The 27899-nt window shown below is 41.5% G+C and overlaps 1 protein-coding gene across 1 annotated transcript; it reads right to left on the reverse strand.

The window, feature by feature from the left end:
- On the reverse strand, nucleotides 1-26479 carry cgnl1 (cingulin-like 1). The gene is made up of 19 exons (XM_076155367.1): nucleotides 26340-26479; nucleotides 21768-23496; nucleotides 21525-21619; nucleotides 19929-20034; nucleotides 19511-19612; nucleotides 19146-19279; nucleotides 18625-18763; nucleotides 18212-18424; nucleotides 10645-10851; nucleotides 10028-10132; nucleotides 9784-9936; nucleotides 9212-9382; nucleotides 6318-6479; nucleotides 5841-5930; nucleotides 3043-3126; nucleotides 2694-2818; nucleotides 2198-2306; nucleotides 1898-2061; nucleotides 1-1465 (listed from the first exon to the last, which is right to left on the reverse strand). The coding sequence occupies exons 2-19, from the start codon at nucleotides 23442-23444 to the stop codon at nucleotides 1312-1314; spliced, it is 3990 nt and encodes a 1329-aa protein (XP_076011482.1). The 5' UTR covers nucleotides 23445-23496; nucleotides 26340-26479; the 3' UTR covers nucleotides 1-1311.
- Between the last annotated feature and the right edge of the window lie 1420 nt (nucleotides 26480-27899).

The raw sequence follows: 27899 nt of genomic DNA on the forward strand, positions 1-27899 counted from the left end.
TGAGATTAAGTAAGAGAAACTTTATTTATTCTCAGCAGGATTTTTAACATACACGTGCACAGAGACGTAGTGGCAGGCGTCGGTTTGAATCCTCCTGCCCTCTACACTACAGGCATCAGACTCAGGTTCATTCAGCGCCATCACAGTGCAAATCATCACAGTGTAGGAAAAACCATAGATTGTCTCAAGGAATTCTCAACAAATTCCCTCACTTCAGTTTGGAAAATGTGGAAAAAGACTCACAGCCGAGGTCAACAAAAAGACTATGATCAGTATTAACACTGCCTCATTTGGGAGAAGAATTACCAGAGATCAATAAATCAATCGATAATATCTGCTTCTTTATTTTGTGCCGTAACTGCCAGGAGTCTGATTCAGAATCAATAATCAAAGGAGAGGTCGTTTGAGCATCATTACATGATCAGAAGAAGCCAGGAGATGATAAAGAATACTGTAATAACTGTAACTAGTATGAGGATTAACCTGTAATATTGCAAATAATTTCTCTTTGATTACAATTCCATGCACATATTACAGATCATGATATGATACAAAGTGATATATTTAAAAAAAATGTATGTGTAAAAAATCCCTCATTTATCATTCCCTAAAACCTTCATTGAGCCAAGCTTTCTTATAAGAAACCAAAAATAAATAAGAACAGGTAAACTGGTGAAAGTCCTACAGTTGATCTTCATTCATTTCAAAAGCTAAATATATTTCATTTAAATGTTCGATAGAAAACAAATCAGTATTTATCATACTTGATATATGCAAATTTAACAGATTTGGGAAGCGTAAAAAATAAGAGTAAATAACTTCATATTGTTCTCAAAAGGCAGTACTGGTTGCTTTCTTTACAGTGCAATAAAGAGTGTGCTTTCTAATTTCTTACTGTAAAATCCACACAGAACAGAAATAACAAAAAGTATATTGTTCTGCAATGATGGATGATTCAAACTTCATACAGGAATGTGGACAAATTCATATAAAATAATACATACATACTGTTTATTTCCAAGTGACCAAGATAAATGTCCAGAGTGTTTTTTGGATGTCCTTCATTAATCATATAATACTGAATGAGAATTTTATGGACATACTCGACCCTGGATAGATTTCCAGGTGAATTATATTATTCTATTTTATGTTAAGTGTTACCTGGTAGGCTGGCGCTGCTCTGAATATCCACACATTTGTTTCTGTTTCCAAAAGCATGTGGAACAAATGTATATATTGCGAGAGGCGTGCAGCCATTTGGTCCTGCAGCGATGCGTCTATTGCTGCTTTACTGACAGCCTCAGTGTTTGTTTACAATGTGGAGGTGGACAGGATATTCTCCTGACTCAAGGAACGTTTGTATCCCAACGAGGAACTGAAGTACGTCTCCCCGTCGGTGCTGGTGTCGTCGTCGTCGTCGTCGTCATCCAGACGGCTGAGCAGCGGAGCAGAGGAGGTTTTTCGCCTGTGAGAGACGCGATAAGAGGAACACAAACAATAGCAGAAGTTAATTGGGAACTGCTTTAACCCCTTGAGGTCCGCCAATGTCACTGGCGCTTGGACTCAACCCGCAGAAATCTTGTAATACTGACCTCATTCTGTCACTAAGCATTGAACACATTTATATCTCAGGAGAATCTGGACTCTATCAAGAATTCGGCAATAACTTCTAGGTGAGAATGCCAAACTTGCAAACCATAAAACATTCATCAAAAAATGATGATACAATTTTTGAATGACGTACAAATACTGCCTTATTGCAACAGCTGTCAGTGTCGAAAGAGGAGACTTTGACTGACTTAGCAGGAAAATGTGCTGCAGGCTTTTCAAACCAATGGACCCTAGAGGGTTAGAGAGGGAGTCTGTGACAGATGACACACGTGTGTCATGTATGTACCTCATCTCACTCCGCAGAGCTTTGACTTGGCTCTGTAGCTGGTCGTTGGCTTCCTGTTGGTCATCCAGGTCTCTCTGCAGCTTCTTCTTGCCGTGCTCCAGTCGGTCAATTTCCTCCTCTGCCTCATCCATCTGCCTCTTCAGGGCCTTCAGACGCAGATTCAGCTTCAAGAAGAACAACAGGTTAAAACAGTGGAAGTGACACGTTCTTTCACTGTGAAGCTGAGCGACAGATACTACAGCTATGTTAGACACTACACACATGTGTGGGTCTGCACGCGAGCACACATCACTGACTTACCTGGTCCTTCTGATCTTGTAATGAGTGATGTTCTTCATCTCCTTGCATCATCATCTCTTTGACCTTCCGTTCCAGCCTGCGATTTGCCAGCTGCAGGTTGGAACGCTCCCTGCAAATCATGCAGCACAATGTATCACATTACACCGACTCCCATAAAGCTTGGAACAACAGAAACAGCTAAGCTTCTCATGGTCAATTTGTTAATAATAAAGATTAGAAAATGACTTGTGCTGACCTAAGTGCTGTGCAGCTGTGATAAAACGTGAAACATAAGGTCATAAAAGTCTTTGTATACTCAAGCTTTATAACATAATTTTCCCAGATGTGTTATTGCTCGTATGCAGGCATCAGCTAACCCTCAGTCTCACTTTGCCTCATCACTGTCATTCAGAAGACCTACAGATACAACTTCCAGCTTCATTCGAACCCTTTCCTCTATCATCAACTAAACTCCAGCACACCAAAGCTCTATTCCCTCTCCGAACCTCCACCTTACCTTTCCTCGCCCTCAAGCTGCGCCTCCAGCTCCTGAAGGCGAAGCTCCAGCTGAGCCACCGCGCCTTCTTTGTTGGATTTCTGGGAACTCTCAAGATGGGTCACTCTGCTCTTAAGATCTTTGTTCTAGAGAAACAAACAAGTCATGAGATGCTGGACAGATGACTGGACAGATGTGTATGTTTACTCTATAATGATATAAACGACACATATGAAAGTTATGTTGGTATGGAATGAGCAAAAGAGAGAAAAAGAGGAGACAGAGATGAATGAAATGATTAGGAGCTTTGCTCTGAGTTTGGAGAGTGCACTGCATGTAGTTGTTTTCCCTCTGACAGGAGAGTGTGTACCTGTCTCTCCAGAGCCATCTTGTCACACTCCAGGTCCTGTCTGCTAGACCTCTCCTGCAGGAGTTCATTCCTCATCTGCTCCACCTGTCAAGCCGAGTCCAGACACTGTCATGGCTACAGTCCCACACAGTCTGATGACAATTACTATGATACACTGCCTGAGCCTCTCAAAACAGAAACCACTGCATTGCTCAATGCGTGAAGAAGCGAAACAAGAGAAGCCCGATTTCAGACTGAAAGGGCTTCGGTTAATTAACAGCTGGATTTTCCGGTTTGGTGGCATTCTGCTTATTGTTTAGTTTTTCCTGTCACCTCCCAGTGACATGAATTATGACTCCACTGGAAATATTTTAATGATAGGCATTAAATAAAACACAGCCTTCAGAGTGTGACAAATGTTTGTTGGTTATTCAACTTGGCAACACATCACACAAAAAACAGTTGCCATCATGTGTCATCATACGCAACAATCTGATCACATGTCAAAATAAAGGACACCCCTCACCTAACCACATAAAAATTTACAAATTTCACATTGCAAATTGTAAATGTATGACCTTCCTGTTTCAGTCAGATTGTTTTGAATCTTTTCCTGTCTTTACTGCATCACATTGACACTCAGGGGTCCCTTGTGTTCCTCCTGAACTACAGGATGTCAGGTCAGACCGGATTGTATCACTATTTTCTGTGCTCGGATGGGTTTCTGGCTTCTGAGCAGACTGGAGGAAGATGATAGTCAGAAGGGTTGAATTACACAGAAAACTGGCAACATTGTTCTGGTAGTGTACCCTGCTTAAATCAGCACAGATGCCTCACTGAATCAACACAGCTTAGTTCAAACCAAAGGAGTAACACAGGGATGAAAACTAATCGATGCAGCAGTGATGGTAGCTTCGAATTGGTGATATTTTATGCCAATTAGCGGTTGACAGTGGGCTGCTCTGATGAACGATGGCCCCTATAACTGGTGCACCCAGCACAGTGCTTGAGGGAGCTGAATCAGCAGACTGTAACATACAGCGAAACTAATCTGCTTTGTGAGAGACGGCAGGAGAGGAGAGGGGAGATTACTCTCATTTAGACAGGAGAGGAGCACCTGGTGCCAGGAGAGACGCAGGTGTTCTTCCTGCTGCCTCTGCTGCACCCCCAACACCCCCAACACCACCTCCACCCAGACCCCATAGCCATACAGCCCCCCACTACACACACACACACACACACACACACACACACACACACACACACACACACACACACACACACACACACACACACACACACACACACACACACACACACACACACACACACACACACACACACACACACACACACACACACACACACACTCAGCCCTCTCCACTTTGAGTGCACGGAGCTCGAGCGTTGCCTTGACAACCGACCTCAGCCTCATGCTGAACTAATGCCACTTTGTCACGATGCCACTTTTATCTCTCCGTCAGGAATTTTTTACAAAGCGAAACCATTTACAGTTATTTCAATTCTCCAGCACACTAAGCCTCTCTTCACGTCACAATGCACTCTGAAGTTTGGCAGGCAACTTCACAATGATGGTATTTCCAGACAAAGTTGAAATATAAGGACAAAGCAAATTTTGGGAGCGATGATGTAGACCTGATATTTCACTACTAAAATTATAGATAAGAGTGTGGTGGCAAGTTTGTCCTTCAGTGTTGAATGGGTCAGTTACCATGAAGAGACTTGTTCACTAAAGTGTTTTCCATAGTGTTCCATTAAATCTTTTCTGTGGCGTTTCCTAGTAGACTGTAGTGTTTAATAATTAATTGCTTTCTGTAAAAGGTCCATTAAGTATTTCACCCAGTGTTCCCTGAAGAGGTTTGTTAAGTTTTCCACTAAATGTTTTCTATAGTATTCTCTTGAAGAAACACAATGAAACATTTTAGTGAACTTTAGACAACATGTAAGAGTTTTGTAGCGTTCCCTGTTTTCTATAGTATTCCGTAGTGTGTTCTAGTATTTGCTAAAGCGTTTCCTTCACACCCGCAAACAAAGAATATGAATGTTTGCTTGCCTGTTTACATTCATTTGCATACAGCCCAAGTTCTTTCCTGGAAAACCAGAACCAACATGAGTCTAACATAAACTAACAACATTAATGCAAAACGCGTATTATTTGAATCCTGGTTCAAAAAGTTTCCACCAGCAGAAGAAGAACTAGATTTGTCCTGGAGGTGCAGTAACAGCACAATATCTCCGAGCAAACTCCACAACCTGAAAACTTGAGACATTTGGCAGCTTGTACAGTTTGGCTCAGGCAGTGCATTAAGAAGGCTCTTTTGTGACTGATACTTTAAAATTCAGTAGAGGCTGTTAGACCACGCTGGCAGGCTGCCAACCTGAATGATTATGCAAGATTATCTTACAATGCAATAACCAACCCACTATATCCAGTCCAGAAATGAAGTGGGGGATTTTTGCAGGCCAAATAGGAACATAGGTACACACCTGAGTGGACACACACATCTAGAGATACACAGAAAGCATCTATATAAACCATTAACCTACGTAGAAGTGTCAAATTCCTTCCTATTTTGTGTGGATCATATGCTCCTTCCACTGAGAGGTTAGTGACTGCTGTCATGATGTTTTGGATTGGGTGGAGACATGGCAACAGGCAGCTGCAAAGATCTGGATATCATTTGCAGGTTGAGATGGAACAGAGACAGATCTGTGTGATCACGAGCACTGACAGCAGGTCACTGACCCAGATGAGCGCTGATAATGAGTATGTGCTGAGTGTGTGTGTGCGTTTGTACCTGCTCTCTTCCTCTGTCTATTCTGTCCATCAGCTGGTCTCCACCCTGACGCTCCTCATCCAGGTCCAGTTCCAGCTGGTTAAGTCTCTCCTGCAGAATGCAATAAATACATCCACACCAGCATCAGCATCAACATCTTACTTTATGCACATGTCTGAATCAGTGTCAAATAGGTTAAAATAAGATGTTAAACTGGGTTTATTGGGTGTCACTGGGTGTCATCATCTGACAAACTATCACTACTAAAGGTCTTTAAGTCACAGCACAGAGGAACCCAGTGGACCAGTATAGACCTCTACAGTGGAAAACGCCCTCTCAGGACATTTGGAACAGAAAATGAGCTGGTATATATTTCTATATTCCTCTGGTTTTCACTAAGCTTTTAGTACAAAAAAGAAACCCCAAATTACTGGATTTTTTTGCAAATGATGAGACAAACTTATAGACGACCATTATTGGTATCATGAAATACTCCACCTCCATGAGTTTGATATGTCGGACTTTGTCATCTTTGGTGTGGGTGCGTGTCTCAGCCTCTGCCTCCAGATCCTGGATCGTTCTCTCCAGCGTCTTCTCCCTCAGCAGAGCCTCATCTAGCTCCCCCTGACACTGCTGCAGGTCCTTATCCCAGCGTGACAGCTACATGCAGGGAAAGGCAAATAGATCAACATCAACACCGTGTGTCAGAGAACACTAGATCATTGTTGGTTTTATTACAACCACATTTTTTATTGAAAACAAAATGATCTGTTCTGTTTTGGGGGTTTGTAGTGGGTGTTGTCTCTTATTGAAGAACCATAGCATGTGTTTTTTTTGAGTTGTTGCCATTCACATTTCTGCCAAGTGTTGCTAAATAAATCTACACCGGTGTCTGCTGCCCAGAGCATAACAATCCTCCATTCTTCCCTTAGATCCTGGATAGCAGAATTTTTCAAACGAGGAGGCGTTGTCGTACAATAATACAGCCAGTCCAGCTTTGACAACATTAATATCACAGCACTGACATCCTCCTCCTTCCTAAACACCAACTGAACAAAGATACATCAGCATGGCTGTGGATAGACACAGAAGGACATTCTGTACTGAAAGATCCAACTTTATGTAGCAATTACTTAATTTTTAACAACATCTAATTCCAAGTCATATTTCTGTCAACAATGCTAGATGGATTTTATCTCAGTTTTACGGAAAATGATCTCTATGCATTTAGCATTTTATGTGTTTAATTAAGCATTCTGAAGATTCAAATTCTATAGTATGACTATATAAAATATTAAGTGTGTCAGGGTCGCCTTCAGCTTTTCTAATAGATAGCATAGAGATGTTTATGCTTCCATTGTGCATCTTATCATGTACTCAAGCCTTGGATGTCTCTTATTTGGATTAGCAGACAGCAAGAACAAAATCACTGCAAGTTAAAAGAGCATTAAGAAACTCTCAAACTTGCAAGTTACTGTAGACGTATATTAGGCTGAGAATTTATCAATTAAGGCTTGGACATGGACCCTTGGTCTGTGATTGTCTCTAGAAATTAATAAATAGCCCTATTATCAGTTGCTAAGCTATGTTTGTGTCGGTAGAGAGAGTATTTAGAGATTACGATGCCTGTGGTGCTTTTAAAGTGTTAGTTCCCATGGAGACAAGTGTTTTCTTAGGTTTCTGTCTATGGTATTCCCTATAGTCTTCTATAATGTTCCCACTAAAGTTTTCTATAGTGTATTAGATACTGTTTTCTTAAGTGTTCACTCAAGCGTTCAGTATGTTGTTCTTCCAGTGTTCCCTAAAGCATTCTAACCAAAAAGATTTTCTCGATGTTCTCAAAAAGATTTCTATAGAATTCCCTCTGTGAGACAAAAGTGCCTTCAATAGCATAACTCCCCGGCCCAGTGATAGTACTTACAAACCTACTACAAACTAAAACATTAGTTAAGTGGTTTAACTAGTGTATCAACAAAACCAGTGCTGATGCTGATGCTGTTGGAAGTCAGACACGTTATGAAGAGGTTTTCACTCAGCACACAGAAGGTCTATATATCATATCACCGTGTGTGCAAAGTATAAATCAGACCAATCCAATCCTCATTTGTCATCTGTCAGAGGTTAGAGGTCATTGCCTGGGCCCTTAGAACTGTCACCTCACAGCAGGGAGGATGTATCTTCTGGAAATGAGTCTCCTAATGCTGTATTTCTGTGTAGAAGGCCATGAGTCAACGGTTTGTGTTCCTGACCCCGTTGCGAACAAGAAACAAGCCTCGCCGTGATTATCAATGAGTCTAGTGATGAACTTCTAGATAAAAATTACAAAAATAAGCGCTTACAGTGATTTGTTGACCCCCCCCCAACCCAGAGCAATGAGAAAGATGCTCTAGCTGCACCTCCAATCAATCAATCAGATCAAAACTTTCCATTCCAATAAAGTGATATATCAAATTAATGGGGTTAGATGTCAGTTTTATTGATTACTGACATATGTGAGCTAAATACCCAAAGAAAAAGAAAGCACTTTGCTTGAAAACGCACCGACCCTGTTGATCAAGCGTCCAGAACACGATTCCCTTGCCAATACTGAATTCCCTGAAAATACAGATCATACTAAAGCAGGAGAAGCCGTGTGAGCAGATCTTTAGCTTGTTTATGCCTGTGCTGTCCTATAGCTCATAATCACTGAGGCTATTCTATTTTCAGCAAACACATAAAACGTTTATGTGTGTGCAAGGTCACTGTAAGTATGCTCTTAACTGCCCTGCCCGCTTAGACAAACGTTGGAGGAATTAATACGGCCAATCAAACCTAAAAGCAAACCGAACCCAAACCACACCCTTTCTAATACAAATTATTCACATTTGTGTATTTCCACATTAAACAAAAACATTCCTGACATTCCATAATGCTGACATGGTTATATTAGAAACAAAGCCAAGTGGTAAGAGGTTGCTGAGATTTACGATTATGGTATTTATGATATAATTGCGCAAGCTAAACATCAAGGGATTATAAAAGAATTCACCTCAACTCCCCTTTATTCTCACTGAGGGTAAACAGAACAGACAGAGCTCGACTCCCATATTTGTGCTGAGTGTTCTTGAGGTGGCTCAACTATAATGGTACCCTTTGGTTTAGAAAACTGCATTGGGGAGCAGAAATTCCTAAGAAGTGACATCACCCCCTGAAAGGAGAGGATGATGCTGACCGAAGGCATCCAGCTGCATTGAATCAAAACAAAGGCTCACCATCTGTGGGTGTGCACGGTCTGACCGCTGATGATTGTGCTCTCACCACGTTCACCATGTGAGCAGTGTCGCTACTCAAACCTGTATCTGGTCTCTGAATGACCACCCTGCATGTCACAATACAAGACTGATGTAATGTACCTGGTCTTGGAGGGTTTTAGCAGCCAGACGAGACTTGTCCAGCTCCTGTCCTCGATCTTTCAGCTGCCGCTGCAGTTCAGCCAGCTCCCGACGGTTCTTCTCCTTGTAAAGATCAATTTGCTCCTGCAGCTCCTGAGTAGATGACTGGGAAACCTCCACGATGTCACTCATCTGCAGACACAGCGAGTCAGTCCAGGTCAATCAAATACGGGGGAACAAGTAAGTTGATAAAACCCAAACATTAAATATTGTACAATTGTGCAAATATAACGTACATACTAATTACAAAAGCATTCATAATTTGTGTTTAGAGAATGTACAAATTAAACAACTTGTACAAACGACATTACAACTCGTAAAGAGCACATTATGTCTTATTTAAGACTCAAAGTTTAGGACTCTCTTGACTTGGGACTTCACTCTAAGAGATTTGGTTCCATTTCCATGACAAACAGAATGAACTTTTGACTATGACATGCTGGTGGAAACTTGTGACTTACCTGTCTGGACCCAGGACCTAACCGGGGACTATAAAGCCAAGATCTGAGACTCATTTGTGTGTTGTGACTCACCTCCCTCTGCAGCTTCTCCACTGTACGATCCAATAATCTCCTCTCATCCTCAATCTCGTTCTTCATCTTCTTGAACTGCTCCTTCTGGATCTTCTCCTCCTGCAGCTGCTCCTCTAAGTCCCTGTGTTCACTGCTCAGTTTGCTCAGACTTCTCTGCAGGAGGTCACATGGATACAGATGTGAATAAAGATACTAATCTAAACCGAATAATCAATTGTGCTTATATGTCACAACTTGGTCTAACCTGCACATCCTCCAACCGTAGGGTCAAAGCTCGGTTGGCCCGCGTCATCTCCTCCTCTTGCTCTTTGACTTCAGTCACAGACTCTTCCAAATTTTTCTTCTCTCTCTGCAAAGTTAACATCATGGTACAATTAAGACTTATTTTCTGCACTGTCATAAAGGCCAAGCAATACCTGAGAGTGTCCATCAATACATCAGCCCACATATTGTTACACAAGACACATTTGGCAAGGATCAATGACGATAAGATTGAAGACACCTGTAATACCAATTAAAGTAAATGGTTTGCTTGAAAGTTTCAATTATCACTTATAAGATCTATTAATACTTTTGTCTGGTCTATTTTCATTGCTTTTATTAGTTAAAATAATATAATCAAAAGCAAAGTTCAATGGAATACTGAATAAAACATAGTGGAAGTAAATTTCTTTGGTCAGTATCAACTTCAGAGAATTTTATTTGTTTTTATTTGAACCCTTTTAACCACATCTGTCGCAGATAGAGCCAATCAAAACACATCCACATAATGAGAGTGAAGTTTTAATGAAAGTTGTAAAAGAGGCCTACAGATCCGATTTAGATAGAAACTACAGCAGCAGCAAAATCCCGAGTCCTCACCTCCAGTCGGCCCACTTGGTTCCCCAGCCTGCTCTCCTGTACTTTGGCCTCATCAATCACCAGCTTGAGTTTAGCCACCTCATGGTCCAAATCCTCTGCCCGCCTGCGTAGTCGCTCTGCCTCCTGGCCCAGGCGTCCTGCTTGGCCCTCCACTGTGCCTTTCGCTGCCTCCACTTCAGCCTTCTCACGGACCACTGCTGCACTGCTCTGGATAGACAAATCAGACACGGGGTCACATAACTTCTGTGATAGTACTACTCGACACAAAGTAAAATTGGTAATAACATAAGCTGTAGGTGAGGAGAAAAGGGTGGAGGTTTGGCTTCTTTCTCCAGCAACATCTTAGTTGTCCTTGTGTAAAATCACAGACAAGCCACAAGCATCCAACATGCAACTGAACAATATTACATGACGCTTCATAATCCACCTAAAATTCAAACAGCGTCCTGTTTTCAGTATTGTGTACTACAAAATACCCCTTGAGATGAATTTCATGACCACTCCCAGTCCTGAATGAGTGAAATTCCATCACAATTCCAGCATCGACCAACATTTGTCTGGCCAGATGTACGAATAGAGAATTTCCTTTGACAGACAGAAGATAAATAAGTGTCTGTATGTGTGTATGTGTGTATGTGAGAGACAGAGAGAGAGCGAGAGATGGAGACACACAACAGGTTTCAGTTGTGATGACACCTGTCTAGTGATGACAGCTTTGTTAAACCTACCACTGCTTTGTTCAAACAGGATCATTTGGCGGTGAGGTGGAATGTCAAGAAACAGGTTTGACAGTTTCTCGAGTAATTCAGCACACTGAGGTATTTCCGCACATGTACGCTTGCAGGAACAAAACTACAGCAGACGCTTGAGGAATTTATCTCTACACTGAGACATCGGGCGCCCAAAGTGCTGAAAAGTTCAGAATTTCCAAGTTTGTGTAAATATGTCTGGTTTTTGGATTAAGACATCAGGCTTCGGCTCTGTTCTTCACACACAGACAGAACTCACACAACACTTCCTTATGTAACCATGTATGTGCCAGTGCGACAGTATGCACAAACACCTTTCTGCACTCTTCATAGAGGCTGGTAACGATCAAATGTCTGATTGTGGCCGGAGAGGAAGTTGAACTACAAATTGGCTCACTTGTTCTAATTATGTGACTGTCAATCAATTTGTTCAGAAATGTAAACATTATAGTTAAGAGCGAGACACTGCATGCATGTCCTCACCTGATGGACTATGCTCATAATTTGATAATAGCTGATGTGTAACGGACATCAATTCTTTAAAATGATAGTTTACCAGTTGATTTCAAGTTATTCTTGGAGAAACTTTGATTCCACCAATTGGCTTTAACTGCAATACAGACATAAATGTAATATTGTGCATGTCTATTCAATAACAGCTCAAAGATAAATCATGAAATATGACAGCATTTTCCCAAATGTCTAACCACAATAAACGACCTGATGTCAGATTGTATTACGTTGGTTAATGTTTTTGTTACTTTGTGTGTTGGATATTATTGTTAGAGTGGTAACTCATTGACAAACAAAGTCTTCATTTCTGTTTAAACGTTTCACCTGCTTGTATCCTTTATGAATAAGATGAAAGGCATTTGTTGGTTCTTTTGGTCTTTTTCTTTGTCTCTGAACAAAGGAAAGACACTTTGAGTCAGTAGAAAGGTGACAGAGCCTCCCCGCCACAGTCCAGTCTGACCAGTTTAGCCAGTCACCACAGTAACGCCCTCGCTGGGGCGTCTGTGGGTCATTTACACACAAATGAATATACATCACATGTTGTGTAATCATGTTGAGTCCTCATGTTCAGGAGAGGCGTGGCGTACTCTCTCTATTATAGTTTGATGTGCTTTACAATCGCATGATCTGATGACTCTGTTGCACCACAGCCTGTGTGTCTGTGTCTGTGTGTGTGTGTGTGTGTGTGTGTGTGTGTGTGTGTGTGTGTGTGTAAACAAAAAAGCAAGACATGCAGGATTTTCCCTTCCATTGCACCACTTAGCCTAAGCAATTTAGCTTATAGCCTAAGACAAACAACCAAGAAAAAGGTTATTCATATATTTTCATTTGTTTACATGTTCAAATTTATTTATTAAGCTTGGTTCACTTGATTATTTCACCATTATTCAATACTTTGATGTTAGTTTATTATAATACATCACAATCACAGAACATTATCAGCTTATCAGCTGTTTGATAATAATACATTTTCCCAGTATTATTATATATTATTATTATTTCCCATCATTGCTTATACATAAAAAGTGTCATATATAAATCTAACCAATATAATGTATGATATATAAATCTAACAAATGTAATGAAGTGACTGAAATGACTAATCACAACACGTCTGATTGATTTTCTCCGCTGACTGAGTTGGAGTTTGACTTTTACTTTACCTTGTGTACTCAAGCATGTTTGTCTAAAGTTGGACATTAACTGACTTTGTGCAGCCTGTGAAGAACACAGTGAAAGCTGTGGCGACGTGGAGTATGTGTGTCTCAGGCCGTGTGCTGAGGTTTAGAAATCAGCTTCCAGTAAATAAGAAGTCAATTTAACTTCTGTAACCCTGTCAACAAACATAACTGCATTTACATAACAATTATAATGCATTATAATTTAATTGAAATTGGCAGGAGTTGTTGGTGAACAGTCTAGTCAGAATAAGACATCTCCACATGTACTATGTCATTACCTGGGGGACTCTAACCACCAACCATACTATGATCAAGCAATGAGTCATAGACTGTTTAATGAGTGAACCACAGAATATGAATGTTGATATTCCAGTGATCTCCCGCTTACATGATGCAGGTCAGACCTGCTCCATAACTCTGCCACTCTATTCATCTATGAAACTCACTCTGTCACTCTGTCTGATCATCAAGACAAGAGTTCCCCTGAGGCTTTTTCCTCACTATAGGACTCTCATACTCTCGACTACACCACACATCATGTATATACAGAGAATGGCTGAATCCTGATCATTCCCTCAATGTACAGACCAAGGCGACAGGAAAAAACCTCCTCAGTGGAAGTAACAACAGAATCAAAAGCATTTCACTGCTCTATTGGTTAAGTGAAAATGGATCCGTATTCTTAAACAAATGATCCAACGACAGTTTTGTGATGTCACAGCTGCAGCTCCTCCAGAGCAGGACGCATGGAACAGGATTTCCCTCTGCAGCAGCTGCAAAAACATGCTGACAGCATCCCATTGCCCAGCAGTCACACTGACTAATGAACAACTGTCCCATGTTGTCATCAACTACACACCTTTACATCTTCAGTTAAAACAAACCAATCAGATGCTCAGATATGCTGGCAGATATCGTGCTCTCATTAGCCTTTTAACTGCTCATTTGAGGGTTAATCAACTGTTGCGTGAGCCGATAAGAATCCATCAGTTTGGGTTTCAGGAAGTTTAATAAAGTAAATACTCCGTACTATGTTTCCTTCTTTGTGACGAGTAAGGTGGAACAATTTTTATCAGTTCAGTTTCCGATCAGCATTTAGTTAGAATTCATTCATTTTTTTCAGCAGACAACAATTATCTATCAGTGGTATCAATACTATCAATCAGTGCTCAAACAGGAATAGTACAAATCACTTAAAAATAAGTGTGACTTAAAAAAAACTAAATATATTTCAACACCATCCAAAACTTTTGCAGGCCTAGAAAATCAAGGTCATTTAGAGTGCAGGTCATATCCGGTTTAGTAACTTAATTATCTGTGCTTCACACTCAATCAAAGAAAAACAAAAACAAAACCTTCTCTCCCTCTTGATTTGCTTTTCCAGGCTGAAGTGAGTGATACAAACACAAACACTTCCTTGATTAAAAAAGGCCCCTAAACCTGAGGTTAACTGCAACAGAAGAACCGTTGTGCACTGAAAGGACGCTGCAGGAAGAAATTAAAACGTGACAGCTGAGAAGTGTTGGTGTCACTCCAGCTATCTGGAGATCCAAAACTGCACTTGCTAGAAGAAAAGGACGTAGAAACCTTTGTTTAAGGAGCCAAACTACTCGACAAGGACAGCTTTTAGGTCTTTTTTTTTGCCAAATTATTTTTTATTGAAGAGAAATATAAGAATGAACATACGGTTATAGAACATTTCTGAGACAGTTTTGTGTACATAGAGGGAGAAATGAATAATGTATAATAAGAAATTCTAATTAGGAGCAGGGAGGATGGATAGAGACCAATTTCAGAATTTTGGGGAACTCAAATGATTGATTGTCACTGATTGGTCAGAGCTTCCAGAGGCAACTGTCATTTCTAAATACTCACATTCAACTTGTTTTGGTACAAAGTGAGTTAGACTGCAGCATCAGAATGAGGAATTTGCACCAGCTAAGTTGGGAAAGCAGCCAGACGGTACTGGGTTCAAATCCCGGGCTCACCTGATCCTTTCTGTGTGGAGTTTGCACGAATAAAAACCCACAGGTCAAAAGGGTAAGAGCGGGTGCACTGTAACAGCTATAGAGATGAGTGAAGAAGAGGACCTACATGGAGGTAAGCACATTCTCCACTTTGACCCAAGAATTCCTGAAACAATCACCCCCCTCTCGGTTCATCGCACCCTTGTCTACATTTTTCACATTCCATCACAAGTTGGAGTGAAAGATACATTTTTTTGTTACTTAATTCATGTACACCGCATTAACAAATGAGAAATGTGGGATTCTTTTGTTTAGAACATCTCACCAAGACTTTTGAAGCTGGAGAGAATTCCACAGATTTCAGCTCAATAAAAACACAAAGCAATCCCTTCAATTTACGACACAAAACAGGCCTCCTGTTCTTTTCAGAGGGAAGACCATGCAGCCCCTTTCCACGGCATACTGACCCACTTATTCAGCATATCCCCACCCCCACTGCTGTTATTGTGGGAAACAAATTCATCATTCATCTTTGACTGTGGTCCACAGTTACCCCCGACTCTCTCAGGGCACAGAGAAGAGAGGGGACCAGATACAACCCAACAACAGAGGCTCATTAGATTAGTGATGGCCTTCCACTGCAATTAACTAGCACACTGAGCAATTAAGTGCTCCAGTTTCCAGCATTCCTCTCTGCATGAGCCACTGTGATCGCATCAAACGCCAAGAGACACAAAGGAAGCAACTTTAGCTTTACTCAGAAACAGAGCAGGTAAAAGACAAGATGCATGTTTCTACACTTATCTGCCAATCAAATACTAAAACTTTACATGGCTGCCTATCACTGGAACATCATGCACTGATTTGAAATGTGAAATTGTGAGTTGCAAAGGTTACATCAGGAAAATATGGCTCCAAAGATTCCAAACAATGATATCCTAAAAACTAAAACATACTGCCTCATCTTGTTTTCAAAGCTTTGACGGTAAGCCCCAGATGAGAGCAGAACCTCCGCTTGACAAAAGGAAATGTCCTCATAGCCTGGACATGGACACCTCACAGGCCCACAGGAAGCTGAGAACAAGGACAACTTCCTCTCTTTGAGACAAACAGGACACACGTGAGTCACACAGTAACCCACTGAAAACAATTCAGTCCTTTCAGTGTGCCACTCTACTCCACACGCCGCCGCTTGTCTCTGCTTCCCCTGTTTCAGGACAAAACATAAACTCTGCCTAAAAAACCTCACTGGCAGGGTGTTTCCCTTGGGTCTCATCCAATAATATGGAATTATAAATCATATCATTGCTGTTTTAATACTTTTTTCATCATTATATGAATTCAAACAAAACATTTCACAATTCCATTTTTCCAAAACTTTTCCCGGACTTGAAGACATTTCTACATTATAAATTACGCCTCCAAGTCATCGTTTGTGCTGATTGTTATGACTGGGATCCAGATTATAACTGACCCTTCATGCTTTGTCTCAACTGTTGAGGAATAAGTTTAAAAAGAACAGGAACTTGAAATAAATGTAATTTCTTATTAAACTATCAGACATACACAAAGCGCTGGGAATGGAGCATTTACTGTTAAAAGGCTTTTCTGCTGTGCTGAAGGTTATGTCACTGTATTTCCTGCTTTCTTTGTTTGTGAACTGCTATTACACATCAACAATGGCCTTGCTGGTTAAGCGCAGTAATTTCATACACAGATACAACCCATACACAGATGGGTTGTTGGTTGCCATGTTTCATTGTCAAGCAGAGGACAATGTTTCTCTGCAGGTCAGTCAGTCATGTGTGTGAACTGAGGCTGACCTTAATTAACTGGGATGTGGTTTTAAAGAGACAGTAACAAGGTTTTTACAATTGTTTTTCTTTTTTTGCAGAATATTTTTTTTAGCAAGAAAGCTCTTGTTTTCCTATTAGATTCCAAACTTTTCTATAACAAACTCCCAACTTTCCATGACTGTACTTCTGCACTGTAATACGGAAGGCAACCTTTACAAGTGCTCAAACTAAAACAGGTTATACAACCTTGGAGGTGCTTTCACACATGGATTGCAAGAGGATTTGACCTTTGGTTCCATTATACCTTTTTTATTTGGTCTTGTTAGTTTTCACATTGCATTCAAAGATGTGGACCAAACTGTTAGAAGTTTGATGTGGGTGTTAGATGATTGGCCACAGCTGCGAGCGCTCCCACACATTTTTCATTTCCCCAAAATGTTTTCTCGAGCTCACTGCCTTGCAATGTCATTGAACTTCTCATGACATTACCAACAGTTGATGATAATGTATGAATGTCTGTGCTGATGTCTGAGCTGCTATATACACTCAATAACACAGCAGCCAACACTTCCTGTATTTGGTTCAGATTGCGTTTTTTAACATGCAGCAATCGCTGCATGTTAATCATTTGGTCTCCCTGCGTTCCATGTGGTGTGCACTTGAAATCAACAAACCATACATTCCGGTCGTGTTTGTCTCGGGCAAGCAGCTGCCAGCAAGCTCTAGTCTAGCAAACTTTAGTAAATAACAATTGTGTGAGAGTAGGGAATCAAAACGTCTCCTATTAGAAGGTCAGAGTCCCACAAAAGAAAAATATTGTCGTTGTTTTTCAAAACAATGACATTCGTTCCCATCAGTCATCTTCCTCAGAAATACAAAAATACTGAAACAATTCAAAGAGATGAAGTGAGGCGTAAGTTTTGGAAATATCAAGCCTGTTTAAGAGCAACATCTCAATATTCACACACTCAGACATGCATACAGGGAAGCCACTGAAAAGATGTCAATAATGTCGCCTCAAAGTCCCCTCAACCTCTGAAGACTCACATATGGCACGGCACCACACACACACACACACACACACACACACACACACACACACACACACACACACACACACACACACACACACACACACACACACACACACACACACACACACACACACACACACACACACACACACACACACACACACACACACACACACACACACACACACACACACACCTCCCTTGATGTGATGCAGAGCTTATCTCGGAGAGTGTGTGTTTCTGAGACGGGGGAGGGCGACAGCAGAGGAAAAGAGGAGGCTGGAATGTAGGGAGAGTAGGGTGAGTGACAAAGAGGAGACTGATTACCTGCTTGGCCTCCTCCAAAGATGTCTGCAACCTGCTTATCTCTTTCTCATACTGCTCCCTCAGCTTGTCCACCTCCTGATCATGAGCAGCCACTTCCTCCTTCAAGGCTCCTTTCAGAGCTGTCAGCTCCCTTTCTCGCCTCCTCAGCACCTCCTCCTGCTCCTCCTTGGCAAGAAGAACTTCCTGCATCTCCACCCTTAGTTGCATCATGTCCTGTGGAGAATGATGAGTTACTTATTGTCATACAGACATATCTTCTGTCTTATCTTTATCTATTACATATCTTGTTAACATTTTGTTACAGCATAATATCTTAATTACCATAAATCAATGTCATCTCTCATTAAGGCTTTTTTGTTTGGTCAGATTATCATTGTCTTTCTTCCATTAACACAGTAAACAATGAGCATTACCGCTATAATCATGTCTTTCTCTCCATCAGTAGCCAACTTCTTGGCTGAGTCCAGCTCATCGTGCATCTCAGACAGCTGGTCCTGCAGGTCTCTGATCTCTGTCTGGTATTGCTCCCTCTCCATTTTGACCTGGAACAACCTAACCCACCACAGAGCACACACACGTCACAACACAGTGCAGGAAAGATTTGGACATACAGCCACACAAGCCCTTAGACAGAGACTGTGCACAAAAACATTTATCTCAAACAGAGGAGAGATACTTTGTGTCAGATTTAGCTATCAGCTCATTTCCATCTGCAGTCCCCGGGTAGGTAACCCTAATACTTACTAATACAATTTCTCTCACACTGACCAATATACATAATTACACAAAAACATGAAATCACATCAGTATACAAAAACACACAGTATCATTCAAGTCATACAGTTAAATAGTTTCAAATATGATCAGATCTCATTCAATGTCACATCGATTGATTACTAAGGATCCATTGTTTTGCATCATTCTCTGTACTTACTCTTCCACGGTGGTTTGGAGCTCCGCCTCCGTTTTGTCGAGTCTTTCCTTCAGACGCAGGCACTCCTCAGTGTTGCGCTCTAGATTCTTCTCTAGGTCCTTCAATCCTCTGGCTGATTCGCCCTCCAATTGACTCTTAGAGGATGACATGCACACATGTGTGACTACGCTTCATCCATACATGCACACTCATGCAAAGATGGTCAAAGGTGACTGTATTTGAAAGAATCTCTCACCAATTCAGAAAAGTTGATCATTGCAATCATGATAAAGCGATATGCCAACGATACAATAAAGCGATATGCCAGGAAATCAAGATTTTTCAGGAAATTAGGGTAAGAAAATGTTGTGTTATTGTGGTATTACCGTGGTTTGTTCCTTGAGTCGTCTCTTCAGCTGAGCCATTTGTTTCTCCAGCTCTGTGTTTTGTTCCTGTAGAACTTTGGTCTGGGCAGCAACATCCACAGACTGGAAGAACACAGACATTTTGGAGCTGTAAATCAATTCTAACTCATAATGATATGATTAAACTGTTTCACACCATAATCCATGATAGAAAGGACTGTGTTTGTACTAACACTGACTGTAGGTGGGAAAACAGTACTGATTCTGCTTGTTTCTATGGAGATACTTATCCCTTTGCTTCACTTTTGATTAATAATATGCCTGTATAAGTCTGTTTGAGATATGTGTGTATTAAAATAGATGAACAGAAGAACCCAACAGTGAGAACAAGTTTCCAAAACAGAAAATATACTTTTACATCAGTAAAGAGAAGTCTTACTTTGTTGTCGCCTTGTGCGCCCCCTGTTGCCCGAGACTTTAACGTCTGAATCTTCTCGAAGACAAGGTTGACCTTTCTCTTTGTCGTGTCATCAGTATCGCTGCTTCTGCGGACACACACACACACACACACACAAACACACACATACAATTGTAAATGTTGGCAGGTCAAAGCAACAAACATTTCAATACGTCAGACAATTTCTGCATTTCTGTATGATTATGATAAGCAATATTGCTATTTTGCATAGTTTGGCCAAGCAGGAGCATGTACAGGTTGAATAGAGACGGGCCTAGGTGGGAACCTTGGGTGACTCCATATGTTAGTAAGCTCAGATACACAGTTGCCAACAGTTTGGAAAATGTAAAACTTTAGAATTCACACTGCTGCACCTTTTTTGGCAGAGTGAAAACTTCAACTTTGTTTCACCAAATCACCAAACCTGGCTATCTCTTTCGCATGTCAACAGTGATGTATTATAACAGTGAATCACATCACTGACACAGAAAGTAAAACCAAGCCCCATTCTCCCTCTCACAGATGATTTTCATTAAACCTTTATAACCCTGTTAGTGAATGTTGTCTTTGGGTCTTGGGAATGCAGCTCAGTTTCTGCCCAGCACTTCCATCTGTGTTTCCTTTGCTTTGTCCTGTGACTCCTGACCTGTGGCCTGACACGCCCTAACAGTTTCCTGCTCTCTTTTCTGCATAATCCAAACCTGTGGCACATGTAAGAAAGGCAGGAACCTGCAAATCGCCTTCCACGGTTTCTTCATTAATCTGCCTGTTCAATTCCCAATTTCTTTTTCTGTTTGGTACTAGTCTTAGAACAATCAGTGATCACACAATGGATAGGAAAATCACCCGCATTCCGCATTAGACAGAGGTTGAACTCTCCCAGTGATGGGTGTGTCTGCCAGATGGGACTAAAGACGGCTTACATTAAGGCTACTTTACTCACAGGAGTAACTAAAGAATTTGCCGGCCTGGAAAACACATTTTCAAATTCATGATTGTAGAAACCCTGCTAACCGCATTTTATTCTATAATCCTACACGCCTCCCTTCAGGTTGAAAGTTTTCCCCTCATTCCTTTCTGCAGTGAAGAGAAAGACCGATTCTGCAGGTAAACAAACTCTTCACAGCTGGATCTTTCACAGCCAGGAAGGGAGGGAAGGGAGAGAACATTCCTTCACTTTTATCAGTTACACTCCAGCTTTGATAAAAAACAGTTTTGTGCCTTGAAAATACTGCTTCTTCCCACATGATTTATCACTTTGCGTTGAAACTTGTTGGATTTAAGTCAACGTAATGCAACAACACACTCACAGTATTTACAGAATATATAAGATTATTCTGTATTTAAATTACATGTGGTCTCTGCCTTTTTCGGTAATACGATGAACAAAAAGGCTTAAAATTACAACATTTGTACAGAATTTTACTTCTTTGTAAACCCAATCATTCGTATGTATAATAAGCCAAGAAGTGTTGGTTTGGGCACATTTAAAAATTCATGTATTCACAATCTTTTTCTAATTGTTATTGCTTTAAAGACCCACAAAAGCCAAAACTGATTTGATCAAATCTCACTCACCCTTCCTTGAGATAATTGAACAGAATCTGCTTTGCTGTCTCTTCATGTGTTTGTTGTGAAAGCTCCTGCTGACCTTTCAGAAGATCAGGTGTCGCCTGGATAAGACAGGAGATTAACACAGAGATACCTTGTAAACACGGCACAATAAGCTGCATCTCTTTAATGATGAGACTAAATCACAGGACCAGTCAGCTATTATATACATACACACATTTTAGGTTGGACATGTAAGATTCAATCTACCTGAACATCCACCTCAGTGTTTGGTGATTTGCTTGAGCTGGATGAGGACTTGGACAGTGATGAGACTACTGTGGAAGTCTTCCTAGGTAGAGATCCACTGTCCTTGTAGTTATTACTGTTTAGTGAGAGGGCTGAGGGTCGAGTCTCTGGCTTTTTGTATCCCTGGATGGGACTGAGCTCTCTGAACTCTTTAGAGATGGTGTTCTCAGGGGAGGCGGGGGCACTGGTCCCACGAAATTGGGTCCTGGGTACCGTCTTACCATCAACAACCGAGAGCCAGGAGTCCTGACTGCCGGCCGTCTTCTGTAGCCGCAGCTGTGAAGGCCTCAGGACGTGTTCCACAGATGTTCCCCTACTGCGGGTAAACACATTTGTGTCTTCTCCAAGGCCCAGTGGCAGTACACTGTCCACGCTGCGGGAACGTTTCCTGTCCTCTGGGTTGATCCTGTTCCTGCGCCCAGCCCTACCCCGCCGCGGTTGGCTGCCATCTTTGCCATCAAATTTGTCAATTAGCTGATCAACACCAGGAATGGAGCCTGTGTCTATGTCTCTGCCTGAGCCTGGGAGGAAAGGGATATAGCGCCGATTCTCATGGCGATTGATGGTGTCTGCATACAAAGCCTCCATCTGGTCATCCACTAAGGTCTTAGAAGTGTTGGTGGAAGATGTGGAGGAGTGTCGGGAGCGGGAAGACGACTGAAGAACTGGACCGCTGGAGTCCGTCCTGCGTAGAGGAAGGACATCGGGCTCACGGCGGGTCCGCTCAAGGCTGGAGTTAGCGCTGCTCAAAGAACTGGGAGACCTGCTTGAAGACTTGTTCTGCTCACTTATGAGAAGACTTGTGCCTGACAAAGTCGACGGCAGAGGCTGGGATGGTTGCACTGATTGGTGCTGAGGTTTAAAGGCTGGTTTGGACTGAGGTGGATACGGGTTGATCAGACGAGGTTTGGACTGAGGCTGAGCCACTTGTTGAAGTGACCTGGCCTGAGGCTGAGGAGGCTGGGTGGGAGGTGAAGACTGGGGCTGTGTCTTAGGCTTTGTTAGGGCTGCCTCTGTCCGTCTGTGGGATGGGAGATGCGTTTTCTCGTCGTGTGAAGGGCCGTCATTCTGGTCTAGACTTGATGACTTGACATGGGAGGCTACAGGTTCATAAGGTTTAGAAGCGGGACCCGGGTATGGGTTCTCAGTCTTGATCAGAGAGGCAGGCCTTGAAGGTAGGCTATGGAATCCATCAAGGTTCAGAGAGTTGGTGTCTGGATCGTATGGCTGCAGAATCTCAGGATGTTTCTGAAAGTTAAGAAGCGTGGACGATTTATTTCCTTGTGGATCTAGAACCCCATTTTGAGGGCCAGTGGGATGTGTCATCTTCTGAGATCTGTACTCCATGAAGGGGCTGTTGGATCCAGCCTCCTTTCCTCCTCTGAAGTCATACTCATTGTAAGTATCAATAAAAGATTCATCTGTGTCAATATGGCCATTGCTGTTGGGGTCCATAGAGGATTGGGACCTGTCTTGGTTGTTCAGCACAACATAGGGATGTCCATCTATACCCTGGACACGGATGCTGAGGCCGTATGTACCAGCTCCGTTACTGTGGGGCCTGGAGGGGCGAGACAGATGGGTGTAGCCCCGCTGAGGTCCGCTGGTTGGCATTCCGGTCACTCTGTACGACTCCATCAGGAATGCAGAAGGAAAATGAATCCCTCTTCCTGGATCAGGTGTCCAACCTCTGCAAAGTTAAAGACCATTGGGTTTAGTAAGAAATGAGAAACTACAGAATTTAATAACATCAGTTCCTCGTTCAGACGCTAATGAACACTATATTCTCACTGCTTTTAATTATATCATCCAGTTTTCTGCGCTTCAATGCGTCCTCAAAGAGCAACCTTCTTGGCTTACTACCTCTGGACAGAAGCAGAGGGAAGCACCCATTTACATTGTCTGTTACAAAGATGCTAGTAAGACATGTAAGACATCGTAAAACAGCTACCCATAAACCGTTGATTAATTGCTATTGTAGCTTCTGTCAATGGGTAGTGTAAGTCTTCCCTACCTAGTTAACATTTTCTTAATGACTTTAATATCATGAATAGAACCACCCTCACACCTTTTACACACATTTGCTGAGCAGGTTCTGTGTGTGAAGCAGATTTACAGTAAGAAAATGACTGTTTACTGTATCTGACCAAAGATGGATGATAAACAGGTTGTGAGAAAGGTGTCAACAAGGTAACGCACCATCATGACTCATTTAGTCCCAACAACAATCTCAGAGCTCTGTCATGTCATTGTGTGCCAAGTCATGCTTTGTAAATAACACTGTAATTTGTAGCCTCGTCCATGGGAAACACCCAGAATGGCTGCAAATAAATCTTCATCAAAACGTCAAGTTCAATTTTGCAGCTAAATTAGCAAGTTGCAGTTCTAATCTCTGTGAGTGCAAAATAAACCTGCCAATTCCCAGACAAATAATCAGAGTAATGATTGTATGTAAACGTGCTGACAGACATTAAGATGACAGACATTAAGGTGTAAAATAATTTATGCCTGTGAAGCTGATGCAGACAAAGTCATCAGCAGTCACCATGTGTTTGAAAGGACAATGGACTTCCTGTTTGCATTTGTGACATTGTCTCATTCCACCTTATGTTACAAAGAGCAGACAAGAAGGAGTCCTGGAGGGAGGACACTGATAACTGACAACAAAAGGCCAAATGAGGATGTCGGCTTAAGATAAAACAGGTCAAAGACAGAGCCGAGAAATGGACGAGTGCGGCCCATGGAGACAAGTCGTCTCCTAAATGATTCATGGAAACCTTTTTTGTGGAATTGGGAAAACCCGATCTTTGAAACAAAATTCACTTGATTAGATACAATTCTTGATTTGAGAAAAAAAGATAGATAACACAATTTTGATTTAGATTAAGTAAGAGATTTTTCACTTGATTCTAAAAGAAAAGACAGAAGAGACAACATTTAAAAAAAATCTGTCATGTCTGGTCAAAAGAGGAGGAGTGCTCTGGACAGATTAGAGCTACAGACGACACCACAGACTCTTTCATGCTGGTGTGTCACATGTATCCGACACATAAGGACTAAACAAGTGTGCAATTTTTTTCCTCCTGTTGTGTTTTCCAGTGTGAAGCAGGAAACTGTCAGTAAGCAGCTCCTCTCAAGCTCTGGCTTCACCGCGGCCTGAACAGGGCACTGCTCAGCTCTGAGGCCAAGAGTAGCACTGTCTAACTTTAATATCAGGCAAGGTAGACATTTGCTTGGGGGCCCCAACTATCAGGGCAACTAAGACAAAAAATGCAGAGAAAATGGCCCTCTATATTGGTTTGGTAAGGGCCCTAAATCAGGCCAGCCCTGATCACGTCAAAGAACATGCCTGCATGTATTCGAGGTGCGGGAATTCTCGTCACACGATAATCATAACCCTTTCTGTCACAATGGGATTGAGATTACAACCAGAACCAAAGGAAACGCCAAGCAAATATTGATGAATTTACATTCATCGTAACACAACTGAAAAAAAGCAAAAATAATCGATTTAGTTGCTAGCTGCACTTCTAGATTGACACGAGGGAGGAAGCCAGAACCAAAGCTTCAAATTTAATGTAGTTTATCTAAAACCTACAGATGTACAGCTACTGTTAAAACCAATCACTGCTCCCCATTTCATATTCACACTCAACGAGTTCATGCTGAAAAAAATAAAACAGTGGACAGAACATATTTGTCACTAAGGCAGAAGGAAACTTAAAGATGTACAGTAGTTGTTACTGGTTGTCTTGCTCGATTGACACAGAACCTCTGAGGAAGTCAAAATAATGTTTCTGGCGTCTCTTACAACTTCATCCCAACGCAAAGCACAAACTCAACATTAAACTAATTAAAGCTTTCAGCCTCAGAAACAACCTGATTTCGATGCTGCAGCCCATCAAAATGCCTTTTACTGCAGTGATTCCACACAGAAGAATTAAGATGGTTTGACATATCAGTCAGTTAAATCTCATGTGCACCAGTTTCCTGTCCCATAGCTGCGACACAATCATCACGAAACTAATATAAAGGCAAAGAGTGGACAGAACAAGTGACAAACTATCTCATTCACAAATTAATCTCGCTAGTATATCGTTCACAATACAATGAAAGGTGAAATTGTTTTCCCACTTTGATCGAAAATGACATATCGTAAATGTGAAGACAGTGAGTTAAATTAAAGTAAAATTAAGAAATGTGCTAATAACAGTGAGATATGAGTGGGTTCAAAATAAGAAATAGGTTGTTACGATAAGAGACAAATTGGTAAAAGCAGCAGCAGTGAAGTTGTTTCACAGCAACAGGTGGCTGCTCAATTTTTGCTCCACTACTCAGGATTTACGTCAAAAATTCCTTGTCAAAACTTCTCACTTTTTCTCTCTTTAAAACATTCTTTGAGTGACTGCGTTCAGTTTAAGCATACACTAAATCATTACGCTTTCCTTTCCGGCGACTTAATTCAGAGTTTGTCTAGACTGAAAAAGTTTTCGCAACAAGCCGAAAAGCGTCAATATAGAAGGTTTGACTCACCAGACAGGGCCGCTTTGTGTCGCTCAGTAATTTAGCTCCAAATGTTTCACTAAATGACTTTTATAAACGTTTTAATCTACTGAAAACGTCCACAACGTCCCGTGTTGTTTTCTCTCTCAACTATGAACCAAGGGAGTACAGAGCTTCTCTGCGCCCCGCCTCCAAGCACCAACAACCCGCCTACTGCCAAGACAAAGAGCCGCTCCTCGGACAGGTTTAGGACAAGGTTTAGGACCAGGACCAAGACCAGGACCATGCAACCACCAGAGCCAGATTAGGAGAAGGGCCAGACCAGAATCAAGACAATGCTAACACTAGAGCCAGATTATGATTACAACAACACCAGGACTAGGAGCATGCGAAAAACCAGAGACAGATTAGGACCAGGACCATGCAAAAAACTAGAGCCAGATTAGGGTTAGGACTAGGCCTGGATCAGGAGCAGGGCCATTCCAAGGCCGGGTGGTCCTGATCCTGGTCTAATCCTGACCAGGATCAGGACTAGACCAGATCAGAACTTTTTCTATTTTATTTGAGGACAGACCTTAGAGTCAGCCTGCATGGTCTTTATTGGTCTTTACTGGATAAACTGTTATCCAGATTTAATGAAGAACCATGTGATCATTTTTAGTGTTTAACAAAGAATCGAAAATGATAGATAAACTATAAAAAAGTTCATCAATTTGAACTGTTTTCTTCTGTAGAAAGAATAAAATTGTCATTCAATAGTCATTAGTTTCATAAAATGTATATTGCAGTGATTGATCAGACATATCAATAACATTGATGCAGCAAAAAAGGTGAAGTATTACATAGGCAGTAAACTGACTATATAAACTCATGACGTCAGTGAAATTACATTTATGCTACATTCTGCATGTAATTTACAACCACAGGCCTTTCAGAAGCGACAGCGTCATCTAGTGGAGAGCCCACAAGATAACGAATACTTATATCTATTAATTAGGAGCTGAAAGGACTGTGGTTGTACTCGTGCTTGAACGCATCAGATGCCTTCAGGGACAGCAGTGAGAGCCCACAAGTGTAGCGAGCAATGAGACTGAGATGGATGAAGATGAAGCAACTTGAGTACATTTTAGTATATTCACCCAGCCATGATGGAGACCTTGCTACTCTTTGCCTTTATAGATGTACAATGTTTGTGTTTATGCATGCCACAGCCTTTAACGTAAGCTCTGCTGTGTTTAGTTACAGCCACACAATGTGTTCTCTGTTCTCCCTGAGGTGCCACAGCTGGGACCTCTGAGCATGCTCAGTATGTAGCTTCAGCCTCATTAAAACCTCTACAACCCTGAAATAACCACTGCTGGCCCCATCTTTGGAAACTCATTACAAACAACAAGCAGGTCCTGATTTTCTTGTGTTTGTTTGATTGTTTTTGTTTGTTGTTAGCAGTTGTCATGCACATATATACACCTTATATGCACACCTCATATTAAACTATATATTTTGATTTATTGTTGGAAATAAGCTCCCCCTTAATCCCCTTCTTCTCCTTAGTGCCTTGCAGTTCCCTTCACATGATTCCACCTTAATTGT

This window comes from Genypterus blacodes, unplaced genomic scaffold, assembly GCF_046128005.1.
Source record: "Genypterus blacodes isolate CSIRO-AG114 ecotype Tasmania unplaced genomic scaffold, CSIRO-AGI_Gbla_v1 ptg000067l_1, whole genome shotgun sequence".
NCBI lineage: Eukaryota > Metazoa > Chordata > Actinopteri > Ophidiiformes > Ophidiidae > Genypterus > Genypterus blacodes.